Genomic DNA, 13,555 nt, shown 5'->3' on the forward strand with positions numbered 1-13,555 from the left:
AGAAAGAGATGGCTGCTAGTGTTATGAATGAAAAGAAGTTGGATGCCCTGGCTCTAAGCGAAACAAAACTGAAGGGGGAGAAATAAATGGGATTAGGTCAGGAGTATCTGAGAGAATTAGATCTAAGGAAGGTGTAGTAATAATGGTGAAAGATCAGTTAGAGCAAGAAAAGAGGGAATATAAATGCATAAATTCGAGAATTATGTGGATTAAAATAAGGGTCGGATGCGAAAAGTGGGTCATAATAACTGTTTATGCACCTGGAGAAGAGAGGGACAGAGGAGAGAGAGAGAGATATTTTTAGATGTTAAGTGAACGTATAGGGGGTTTTGAACCAAGTGAGAGAATAACTGTGGCAGGGGATCTTGAATGCGAAAGTGGGAGAAACAGTTACAAAGGACGAGGTAGGTAAGTCTGGGGTGAGAGGGGTAAATGATAATGGGGACCTTAGATTGAACTTTGTATAGAAAGAGGTTTGGTAACAGGTAATATATATTTAAAAAAAAAGATAAATAAGTACACGAGATATGATGTAGGGCGTAATGATAGTATTTTGATGGACTATGTCTTAGTGGATAAAAGGTTGATGCGTAGACATCAGGATGTGCATGTTTATAGATAAGCAACATATATATCATTATTAGTAATAGCTATAGTGACAGTAAAAGGTTGATGGGGTACAAGTAGAATGGTATCAGAAAGTAAAAGAGAGGTGACGTTTTATAAACTAAAGGAGGAGGCAGTTAGGGTAAGATATAAGTAACTATTGGTAGAAAGACTGGCTAGTGAGAGTGTAGGCAATGAGGCTGAAGAGGTATGGGGTAGATTTAAAAATGCAGTGTTAGAGTGCTCAGCAGAAGTTTGAGGATACAGGAGGATGGGTACGGTAGGGAAGAGGAGCGATTGGCAGAATGATGAGGTACAGATAGTATTAAGAGAGAAAAAGTTAGCATACAAGAGGTTTTTGCAAAGTAGAAATGATATAAGGAGGAGGGAATATATATAGAGAAAAAGAGAGGTTAAGAGAGTTGTGAAGGAATGTAAAAGGAGAGCAAATGAGAAAGTGGGTGAGATGCTGTCTACAAATTCGGTTAAGAATAAGAAAAATTAATAAGTGTAAAAATCCTAGGGAACGAATAAATATGACAGATAAAAATAGAAAAGAAGAGTTATTAGAAGGAAAGTTGGAGGTATCGGGAAGATGGAAGAAATATTTTGAGGAACTCTTAAATGTTGATGAAGACAGGGAAGCTGTGATTTCGTGCATTAGCCATGGAGGTATAACATCTTGTAGGAGTGAGGAAGAGCCAGATGTTCAATATATTTACATATGGGGTTTTAAGAAAAGTGAATGATCGGGTGTTGGCAAGAGGTGTGGGATTAAATTTTAAAAGATAAAGAATCTAACACAAAGTGGGAGTTGTCACAGTTGTTTTTTGCCCATGACACTGTGCTTTTGGGAGATGCTGAAGAGAACTTGCAGAGGTTGGTGGACGAGTTTCTGAGAGTAAGTAAAAGAAGGAAATTAAAAGTGAACATATGAAAGAGTCAGGTGAAAAGAATAACAAAGTTTAAGTAAAGAAAGATAAGATATCAGACTGGAGGGATGGAATATGGAAAGTGAATGTATGCAGATATTTGGGAGTGGACTTATCAGCAGATAGGTCTATGAGTGACGATGAGGGGAAAAAGGTGAGTGGAGCACTGAGAAGTTTGTGGAGACAAAGAATGTTATCCATGGAAGCAAAGAGGGAAATGTATGAGAGTTTAGTAGTACCAACGCTCTTATATGGGTGTGAAACATGGGGTGGTGAATGTTGCAACAAGTAGAAGGCTGGAGGCAGTGGAGATGTCGTGTCTGACGACAATGTGTGGTGTGAATATTATTCAGAGACTCCATAGCGTGGAGATTAGAAGGTGTGGGGCTTCTAAAAGTAATATCCAGAGGGATGAGGAGGGATGTTGAGGAGGTTCGGACATTTAGAGAGATGGAACAAAACAGAATGATTTGGACTTGGTATAAATCTGTAGTGGATGGAAGGCGGGGGTCGTGCTTTCCTAGGTCACCTTTGCAAAGGCGCTCCTTATGATCGCATTTGTTTGGACCTCCTCTTTTCTGCAACACTGCAGTCTCCTGATGTGTTGCTTGAAACACTAAAGGCCTAGAGCTATCATTCAACTCCCCTCGTGGTTGTTTTTCATCTTGTATAGCGAATTTTGCACAATCAGTAATGTAATGAAGAAGAACAATGTAAAATAAAAAGTTGTTTCTTTAGATGAAGAGAGAGAGAGAGAGAGAGAGAGAGAGAGAGAGAGAGAGAGAGAGAGAGAGAGAGAGAGAGAGAGAGAGAGAGAGGTGAAAATATGTGTAGTGCAGGTGTAATGTTAAGTATAACTTTTGAACTGCAAGTGTAGTTCTTGACACAACAAGTGACGTATTAGACTCTAGAAAGAACACATGTGGTACTAGAGAGAACACATGTGGTACTAGAGAGAACATGTGAGGTACTAGAAAGAACATGTGGTACTAGAGAGAAGAGACTTGCAGCTGAATAGTACTCGGTAAAACAAGTATAGTACAGGTGTGGCACCAAAGAAAACACGTATGATACAGGTCTAGAGTCTGAGAACACAGTTGTGATAAACGGGTAATAGCAGAGGACACAGGTGTACTAGGAAACACAGGTGTGGTAGGTAACACATATGTACTAGGAAACACAGGTGTGGTAGGTAACACATGTGTACTAGGAAACACAGGTGTGGTAGGTAACACATGTGTACTGGGAAACACAGGTTTAGTAGCAGAGGACACAGGTGTACTAGCGAACACAGGTGTAGTACGGAACACGGGTGTACTAGGGAGCACAGGTGCAATAGGGAGCACAGGTGTAGTAGCAGCAGACACACAGGTGTACTAGGAAACACAAGTCTAGTACGGAACACAGGTGTAGTAGCAGCGGACACAAGTGTACTAGGGACCACAGGTGTAGCAGCAGCGGACACAGGTGTACTAGGAAACACAGGTGTAGTAAAAGCGGACACAGGTGTACTAGGAAACAGGTAAAGTAGCAACGGACACAAGTTTACTAGGGAACACAGGTGTACTAGGGAACACAGGTGTACTAGGGAACACAGGTGTAGTAACTGAGGACACTGGTGTACTAGGGAACACAAGTGTACTAGGAAACACAGGTGTAGTAGCAGAGGACACTGGTGTACTAGGGAACGCAGGTGTGCCAGGAACACAGTTGTGATACAGGTGTAGTATTGAAGACAGGTGTTGGTCAACGTACCAGGGAAGGCTGCTGGGAGGGTGTAAGCGGTGCGAGGCTGGGCCACAGAGGAGGGCCGGTCAGCGGAGTTAGCCCTGGCCAGGGATCGTCTTCGCCACTCCGCCTCCAGACGTTTCTCCAGCTCCAGTTCCTCAGGGGCGGTGTCTGAGCGCTGTAGGGGCGCCCGCCGCGCCCTGGGCGGCCCTCCACCCAACATTATGACTGGCCCTCCTCCTCTTCCTCCTTCTTCTTCTACTCCTCCTCCTCCTCCTCTCCTTCACTGCCTCAGGCTACCACCATTATCATCCTCCGTCGCGTGTCTCTGCTACGAACTCTGGCCGGGGAGGTACATTGTCGTAGCGACGCGGCCTCTAGCTGCCCCTTAGGGTTTAGCACCGCGGCTGCTAGAGGTGTAGCGGTGCCAGTGCTGGCTGGTGGTCTTGCATGAGGAGTGCCACTAGCCTGGGGAGTGCCACTAGCCTGGCACATAGCACTGGTGCTCCGTCATAAACACATTCCTCTCATGTGTTCTCAAACACTCGTCCTGCAAAGAAAGAGAAACACAATTAATATTCATGGGGGGTCGCTAAACCCGTAGGGGTAACGTTACAGCTGGAGAATGGAAGGTATTCAAGTTTAATCCAACGACAGGGAAGAAGAGCTCTGACTCCTGTGATCAAGAACCCTTCACCAACCTCATTGAGGGAGAGAAGAATATATAATAAGTCTTGGTGGCAGGATTGAGAAGGAGGGAAGGATAGAGGATGTAAGGGAGAGAAGGAGGGAAGGATAGAGGATGTAAGGGAGAGAAGGAGGGAAGGATAGAGGATGTAAGGGAGAGAAGGAGGGAAGGATAGAGGATGTAAGGGAGAGAAGGAGGGAAGGATAGAGGATGTAAGGGAGAGAAGGAGGGAAGGATAGAGGATGTAAGGGAGAGAAGGAGGGAAGGATAGAGGATGTAAGGGAGAGAAGGAGGGAAGGATAGAGGATGTAAGGGAGAGAAGGATAGAGGATGTAAGGGAGAGAAGGAGGGAAGGATAGAGGATGTAAGGGAGAGAAGGAGGGAAGGATAGAGGATGTAAGGGAGAGAAGGAGGGAAGGATAGAGGATGTAAGGGAGAGAAGGAGGGAAGGATAGAGGATGTAAGGGAGAGAAGGATAGAGGATGTAAGGGAGAGAAGGATAGAGGATGTAAGGGAGAGAAGGAGGGAAGGATAGAGGATGTAAGGGAGAGAAGGAGGGAAGGATAGAGGATGTAAGGGAGAGAAGGAGGGAAGGATAGAGGATGTAAGGGAGAGAAGGAGGGAAGGATAGAGGATGTAAGGGAGAGAAGGAGGGAAGGATAGAGGATGTAAGGGAGAGAAGGAGGGAAGGATAGAGGATGTAAGGGAGAGAAGGAGGGAAGGATAGAGGATGTAAGGGAGAGAAGGAGGGAAGGATAGAGGATGTAAAGGAGAGAAGGAGGGAAGGATAGAGGATGTAAAGGAGAGAAGGAGGGAAGGATAGAGGATGTAAGGGAGAGAAGGGAGGGAAGGATAGAGGATGTAAGGGAGAGAAGGATAGAGGATGTAAGGGAGAGAAGGATAGAGGATGTAAGGGAGAGAAGGAGGGAAGGATAGAGGATGTAAGGGAGAGAAGGAGGGAAGGATAGAGGATGTAAGGGAGAGAAGGAGGGAAGGATAGAGGATGTAAGGGAGAGAAGGAGGGAAGGATAGAGGATGTAAGGGAGAGAAGGAGGGAAGGATAGAGGATGTAAGGGAGAGAAGGAGGAAGGATAGAGGATGTAAGGGAGAGAAGGAGGGAAGGATAGAGGATGTAAGGGAGAGAAGGAGGGAAGGATAGAGGATGTAAAGGAGAGAAGGAGGGAAGGATAGAGGATGTAAAGGAGAGAAGGAGGGAAGGATAGAGGATGTAAGAGAGAGAAGGAGGGAAGGATAGAGGATGTAAGGGAGAGAAGGGAGGGAAGGATAGAGGATGTAAGGGAGAGAAGGATAGAGGATGTAAGGGAGAGAAGGGAGGGAAGGATAGAGGATGTAAGGGAGAGAAGGATAGAGGATGTAAGGGAGAGAAGGGAGGGAAGGATAGAGGATGTAAGGGAGAGAAGGACGGAAGGACAGAGGATGTAAAGGAGAGGAGGGAAGGATAGGGGATGTAAGGGAGAGAAGGATAGAGGATGTAAGGGAGAGAAGGGAGGGAAGGATAGAGGATGTAAGGGAGAGAAGGATAGAGGATGTAAGGGAGAGAAGGGAGGGAAGGATAGAGGATGTAAGGGAGAGAAGGACGGAAGGACAGAGGATGTAAAGGAGAGGAGGGAAGTATAGAGGATGTAAGGGAGAGAAGGACGGAAGGATAGAGGATGTAAGGGAGATAATGAGGGAAGGATAGAGGATGTAAGGGAGAGAAGGAAGGAAGGATAGCGGATGTAAGGGAGAGAAGGACGGAAGGATAGAGGATGTAAAGGAGAGAAGGAGGGAAGGATAGAGGATGTAAGGGAGAGAAGGAGTCAAGAGTCTGAGGGGGAGAGGGAGGATGTGAGGAGGGGGTGAGAGAGGGAGAGTATCTGTTAATGGTAGCTTTCTTGACTTCTATCTAGGTCACCATCACTCAAGTCCAACGGTTCTTAACCGGGAAGGGGGCGCTCGCTACCCCCAGGCTGCTTAGTAATTTCCAGTGGGGGGCGAGAACCCACAACAAAAATAAAGCATATTTTTTATTTAGTCCTTACAAAGACTCTTTTGAATATTTAAAAATTATAAAATTACTCAATTTTGCTATTTAAATATTTTTTTACTGATTTTATATACAGAATTTTATAAGAAGGAAGGAAGAAAGGAAGGAAGGAAGAAAGAAAGGAAAGAAGGAAGGAAGAAAGGAAGGAAGGAAGAAAGGAAAGAAGGAAGGAAGGAAAGAAGGAAGGAAGGAAAGAAGGAAGAAAGGAAAGAAGGAAGGAAGAAAGGAAAGAAGGAAGAATGGAAGGAAGAAAGGAAAGAAGGAAGGAAAGAAGGAAGGAAGGAAAGAAGGAAGGAAGGAAGGAAGGTGGGGCGGAGATAAGAATTAACTGTGATAGTGGACGCTACCTAGAATAGGTTGAGAAACACTGCCACTACACCCCCCTTGCTCACACCACACCACTTGCTCATACCACACCACTTGCTCACACCACACCACTTGCTCACTCCACACCCCCTTGCTCACACCACACCACTTGCTCACTCCACACCCCCTTGCTCACACCACACCACTTGCTCACTCCACACCCCCTTGCTCACACCACACCACGTGCTCACTCCACACCCCCTTGCTCACACCACACCACTTGCTCACTCCCCCTTGCTCACACCACACCACTTGCTCACTCCACACCCCCTTGCTCACACCACACCACTTGCTCACTCCCCCTTGCTCACACCACAATACTTGCTCATACCACACCACTTGCTCACACCACACCACTTGCTCACTCCCCCTTGCTCACACCACACCACAAGCTCACACCACACCCCTAGCTCACTACACACCCCCTAGCTCACACCACACCACTTGCTCACACCACACCACTTGCTCACTCCACAGCCCCTTGCTCACACCACACCACTTGCTCACACCACACCACTTGCTCACACCCCACCCCCTTGCTCACACCACACCCCCTTTCTCACACTATGCACACCCCCTTCCTCACACCACACCCTACTTGCTCACACCACACCCCCTTGCTCACACCACACCCCCTTACTCACACCACACCCCCTTGCTTACACCACACCCCCTTGCTCACACCACATCCCCTTGCTCACACCACACCCCCTTGTTCACACCACACCCCCTTGCTCACACCACACCCCCTTGCTTACACCACACCCCCTTACTCACACCACACCCCCTTGCTCACACCACACCCCCTTTCTCACACCACATCCCCTTGCTCACACCACACCCCCTTGTTCACACCACACCCCCTTGCTCACACCACACCCCCTTGCTCACACCACACCCCCTTGCTCACACCACACCCCCTTGTTAAGAGGCGACAGTAGAACATGAAGTACACAGTCTAGAGGTTGACGCTGAGTTCCATAGTCTTGATGGGTGTCATTCATCAAAACTAAGGTATATATGGAGAAGATTTCGGGGGTCAACGCCCCCGCGGCCCGGTCTGTGACCAGGCCTCATGGTGGACCAGGGCCTGATCAATCACGTTGCTACTGTTGGCCGCACGCATTCCGACGTACGAACCACAACCCGGCTGGCCAGGTACTGATTTTAGGTGCCTGTCCAGCTCCTTGAAGACAACCAGGGGTCTACTGGTTGACCCCCTTACGAATGCTGGGAGGCAGTTGAACAGTCTTGGGCCCCTGACACTTATTGGAAGTGATCACCTTTCTCAAGGCTGAGGGACTGATTACCTCATGCCCTATTGTCTCCATGTAATAAGCATTGACTGATGAAAAGTCGTTAATATAAAGATACCCAAGTGTTACACACGTGTCGTATTCATCACCTTGTTGGTAATGTACAACACTGCCTCAGTGATCAACTACACTCGTCAACTCACAAAGACTCATAAAGAGAAACTCATAAAGACTTACAAAGACTCACAAAATATCCCAGAATCACGAAGAATCCCACAGACTCACAAAGAGTCCCGGGCAAAGAATCACAAATAAAGTCATAAAGACTCACAAACAAAGAATCCTAAATAAAGAATAACAAGGACTCACAAAAAATCACAAGGACTCACAAACAAAGAATCACAAACAAAGAATCACAAATAAAAAAATCAGTCACAAAAAATTCACACTGACGAAGAAAAGTTTCTCATGTTTTCCCACATATAATTCTTACTGTACTTATAACATATTTCTCACTTCTATCGAGTGTTGTGTTTACAAAATGAGACACAAGTTTAGCGCATTTTTGTGAGTATAACTCTAATCCTTTCTCTTTCTCTCCCTACCATCATTATCTTTCCCTTTGTCACATTACTTCCCTCTCCTACTATTATTCCTGCTCCCTCAGCCTTATTCATTGCTCTTTCCCCGGTTACCGCCTTCATTTTTCTCTATTTATCTTACTTTTTCCCCTTCCTGTTGTATCGTGCTGTAGCGTTCGTCGAGTGTGTCGTATTTATTCGTCGTGAATGACACACAACCACACGTCATGAATTATCAATACTGAGTTTAAACCATGGTAGCTAATTACCGGTGAGGATGTAAGAGCCTTCAGTCTCATGCAAGGATAACTACATTCTGTATAAGTCAATTAATAGTAGTGAGAGGAGGGGAGATGGGGGATGTGAGCTCCAAGTTAACTTACTTTGTAACCAGACACAGCCTTGGGGTCAGTCCCTCAACTGGTTCCAGGAGATTAACATATACTAGAGTTTTGTCCTCTGTATGGGGGGATGTGAGCTCCAAGCTAGCTTACTTTGTAAATAGACACAGCCTTGGGGTCAGTCCCTCAACTGGTTCCACCAGATTAACATATACTAGAGTTCTGTCCTCTGTATGGGTACATAAGCTGCAGTCAGTGAGAGTATTCAATCTCGTTCTCTCTTGTAATCTGCTCATATTATGGACTCTGGTAAATTCACTGGTAATATTGGTGGTAGTAACATATGAGAACAAAAATGTAGACATTTGCTGTATACTTTATTCCTTTAACCTTTTTAACTTCTTTATTGATGGTGCAGTGACTGAAACTGTACCCTCACGACCAGGTACAACAAACCTTGGAACAGTACCAGTGTTCACAATACCTGTTGTTCACAGCCAGGTACAACAAACCTTGGAATAGTACCAGTGTTCACAATACCTGTTGTTCACAGCCAGGAACAACAAATCTTGGAACAGTACCAGTGTTCACAATACCTGTTGTTCACAGCCAGGTACAACAAACCTTGGAACAGTACCAGTGTTCACAATACCTGTTGTTCACAGCCAGGAACAACAAATCTTGGACCAGTACCAGTGTTCACAATACCTGTTGTTCACAGCCAGGAACAACAAATATTGGAACAGTACCAGTGTTCACAATACCTGTTGTTCACAGCCAGGAACAACAAACCTTGGAACAGTACCAGTGTTCACAATACCTGTTGTTCACAGCCAGGTACAACAAACCTTGGAACAGTACCAGTGTTCACAATACCTGTTGTTCACAGCCAGGTACAACAAACCTTGGAACAGTACCAGTGTTCACAATACCTGTTGTTCACAGCCAGGTACAACAAACCTTGGAACAGTACCAGTGTTCACAATACCTGTTGTTCACAGCCAGGAACAACAAACCTTGGAACAGTACCAGTGTTCACAATACCTGTTGTTCACAGCCAGGTACAACAAACCTTGGAACAGTACCAGTGTTCACAATACCTGTTGTTCACAGCCAGGTACAACAAACCTTGGAACAGTACCAGTGTTCACAATACTTGTATTATCACTGCCCTTCAAGGCATGGAGAAATTTTAAGATAAAAACTGGAGTTACCCTCCACTTCCTCGGATCAAACCTGATTATTTTCCATTTACCAGGTGCTGGATAATCCTTATGGGTTTGGCGCTTCCCTGTGACTTGTTGTGATGATGATAATAAAGATTATCATGATGACAATAATAATAATACTAATAATAATATAATTATATTAATAATAATAAGGAAAAAATTGATGATAATAACAGCAAAAATATTAAAATAACAATAATAATAATTATAAATAATAATATTATTAATAATAACTACAACAACAACAATAAAAATAATAATTCTACTACTATTACTACTACTACTAATAATAATAATAATAAAAATAATAATAATAAAATTAATAATAATAATAATTAATAATAATTAATAATAATAATAATAATAATAATTAATAATAATAATAAAATAATAACAGTTAGAGCAGCAAGAACATTAACAACAACAGTAGCAACGACAATAATAGTATCAACAACAGCACTAAGAATAATAATAATAATAATAATAATAATAATAATAATAATTCCTTTCCATTAAGTCTTTATTTTATTAATCATTATCTTCGTTTGCAAGATAATTTATTCCCTTATATTTCTCAGTTCTTATTTTCCTCACTCCTTCCTAGCTTCTTCAGTTTATTCTCACTTCTTGTCTCCTCGCCTTTCCCATACGTTATCATTATTATCCTCCTGTATTGATCCCGTTCTTCCTCCTCCTCCTCTTCTTCCTCCTTCTGCAATTATTCCTTTATTTCTTATATTTATGAGATATCTTATTCCACTTGCTGCTTCCCTATTTATCTCTCTCTCTCTCTCTTTCAATCCTTCCACTACTTTCCTTACTACTATCACTTCTACTACTAAAGCTACTACCACCACTACTACTACTGTTACTACTATACTAGTTCTACCTTTACTACTACTGCTGCTACAAGTGCCCAAGTTATTGCTACCACTGTTACTACCCAAGCTGTTACTACTACTACTGCTCCTAAACCTACTACTACCACTACAACTACTATATTAGTGCTACTTCTACTACAACTAAAGCTACTACTACTACTACTACTGCTACAACTACTACTATTACTACTACCACCACCACTACTACTACTACCACTACTACTATTACTACTACAACTACTACTACTACTACTACTACTACCACCACCACCACTACTACTACTACCACCACTACTACTACCACTACTACCACTACTACTACCACCACCACTACCACTACTATTACTACTACTACTACTACTACTACTAATAATAATAATAATAATAATAATAATAATAATTTTAATAACATTACGATCACCATCACTTCCTCTACTACTCTTTTTCCCTCTATCTCTCTCTCTCTCTCTCGATCACTCTCCTCTTTCCTTCTAGTTCTTATACTCCTTGCTTCCTTCATCTGTGTCATTAACATCAAGATTACTTCTTCCTCTCTTCCCTCTCTCCTATTTTCGTGTACGACTCCTTGAGTGCTATTCTCTGTGCTTTCTCTTGAGTGCTAATGTCTGAGTGCAGTCTTGGGTGAAACATTTTACTCCCTAGGCACAACTATGCTAGTACAACTGTCGGAGTGCTACCGAGTACAGCTAAGAGTCCTACTGAGTACAACTTTGAGTACATCTCTTTGAGTACCACTCTCAAGTGCTACTCTCTGAACATGAATCAATGAGGGCTACCGGATACAAAGCTGAGAACAGCTCTTGTGTTCTATTAATCGAGTGCAACTCTATGAGTGCAACACGGTTAAGCCTTCACTTGTGTTCTCTCTTAATTGTTCTCCAACTTTAATTGTACTTTCTCGGTGTATCTTGTACGTCAAGCCCATGTCTCCTCCCTGGCTCGTTTTCTTTGAAAAAAAAACAGAACTTAGTTATGTGGACCTGACGTTAAGGTTCAGGTTCGTAACCTCGGGTATTAAGCTTCAATTTCCTTACTTCGGGTATTAAGGCTCAGATCTTTACCTTAAGATAAGAAAGATGACAGATCTCTACTGCTCCTTGCTCACTCTACTTCGAGCTCCCCGTTCTCTGTCACTTGTTTGAGCTCAAAGTAATTTTTATTTTCTGAACTTATAATAAACAGTGTTCAGCTAATATAATTTTCATCTGTTACTGAGGTATATGTATGTATGTATGTATATACATGTATGTATTTATGTATGTATGTATGTATGTATGTATATATGTATGTATGTATGTGTGAAGGGATTCAGGGAAACCGGTTAGCCGGACTTGAGTCCTGGAGGTGATAAGTACAGTGTCTGCACTCTGAAGGAGGGGCGGGGATATCTGCAGTTTTGAACTGTACTATTGGCTCCACTCTGGCAAAAGAGTGACGGAGTGAGTGTTGGTGAAGGTGTTTCTTCTTTTTTTGGTCACCTTGCCTCGGTGGGAGACGGCCAGTGTCTTAAAAAAAGTTCTTAAGTTCAACATAAGTCGTAATGAAAGACCATCGTTCAATAAACATAAGATTGGTTACTCATTCCTTTCGACATGTGGAGTATGTCTTTGAGGGATATGATAACAGATGTACTCTGAAAGCTGACTAAATGACTCACGAAATCGTAATGACACGATTGCAAACAAACCATACCACAGGCGGGGATAGAACCCGCGATCAGAGAGTCTCAAAACTCCAGACCGTCGCGTTAGCCACTGGGCCAGCTATCCACTATAAGATTCATCCAACTAGGTATATTTCTACACCATAGGAAGGTTAGCATAGGCACCACTGTGACCATATTATTATTATTATAATCAAGGGGGAAGCGCTAAACCCGGAGGATTATACAGCGCCTGGGGGGGGATGTGGAAGGCATTCAGGCTTAATTCGGGGAACTGGAGTACAGATCCAATTTCCTAAATCAAGAGCCCCTCACCAACATCAAGGAACCTTCCTTGAGGGGACTGTGACCATAAATGCAACTTTTTACAGACGAATCTCCAGCTAGCGTGGCCCAGTGGCTAACGCGACGGTCTGGAGTTTTGAGACTCTCTGATCGCGGGTTCTATCCCCGCCCGTGGTATGGTTTACTATGAAAGCTTATGTGGCTGTGGGAGGAGACAGTAGTGCCACAGATGGCATCGCTGGTACAGACCAGTCACAGAAGTGTAATCTGTAAAATCTTTTTGTAAGGTTCGTGAGTACATCCAAGGACCACAGTGGTAACACTCTAGGGTCTGCTACATCCAGGGACCACAGTGGTAACACTCTAGGGTCTGCTACATCCAGGGACCACAGTGGTAACACTCTAGGGTCTGCTACATCCAGGGACCACAGTGGTAACACTCTAGGGTCTGCTACATCCAGGGACCACAGTGGTAACACTCTAGGGTCTGCTACATCCAGGGACCACAGTGGCAACACTCTAGGCCGGTCTGCTACATCCAAGGACCACAGTGGTAACACTCTAGGGTCTGCTACATCCAGGGACCACAGTGGTAACACTCTAGGGTCTGCTACATCCAGGGACCACAGTGGCAACACTCTAGGGTCTGCTACATTCAGGGACCACAGTGGTAACACTCTAGGGTCTGCTACATCCAGGGACCACAGTGGTAACACTCTAGGGTCTGCTACATCCAGGGACCACAGTGGTAACACTCTAGGGTCTGCTACATCCAGGGACCACAGTGGTAACACTCTAGGGTCTGCTACATTCAAGGACCACAGTGGTAACACTCTAGGGTCTGCTACATCCAAGGACCACAGTGGTAACACTCTAGGGTCTGCTACATCCAGGGACCACAGTGGTAACACTCTAGGGTCTGCTACATCCA

The 13,555-nt window shown here is 44.1% G+C and overlaps 1 protein-coding gene across 1 annotated transcript in view; it reads right to left on the reverse strand.

Annotated features, from left to right (window-relative positions):
• The window catches only part of LOC128696511 (43 kDa receptor-associated protein of the synapse), a 519,541-nt gene that overhangs the window by 282,703 nt on the left and 223,283 nt on the right, over nucleotides 1-13,555 (reverse strand). Inside the window, exon 2 of the mRNA XM_053787791.2 lies at nucleotides 3,294-3,816. Within this exon, the coding sequence (XP_053643766.2) occupies nucleotides 3,294-3,489 (196 nt within the window). The 5' untranslated portion in view covers nucleotides 3,490-3,816. The remainder of the gene's footprint in view (nucleotides 1-3,293; nucleotides 3,817-13,555) is intronic.

This window comes from Cherax quadricarinatus, chromosome 47 (genome assembly GCF_038502225.1).
Source record: "Cherax quadricarinatus isolate ZL_2023a chromosome 47, ASM3850222v1, whole genome shotgun sequence".
Classification (NCBI taxonomy): Eukaryota; Metazoa; Arthropoda; class Malacostraca; order Decapoda; family Parastacidae; genus Cherax; species Cherax quadricarinatus.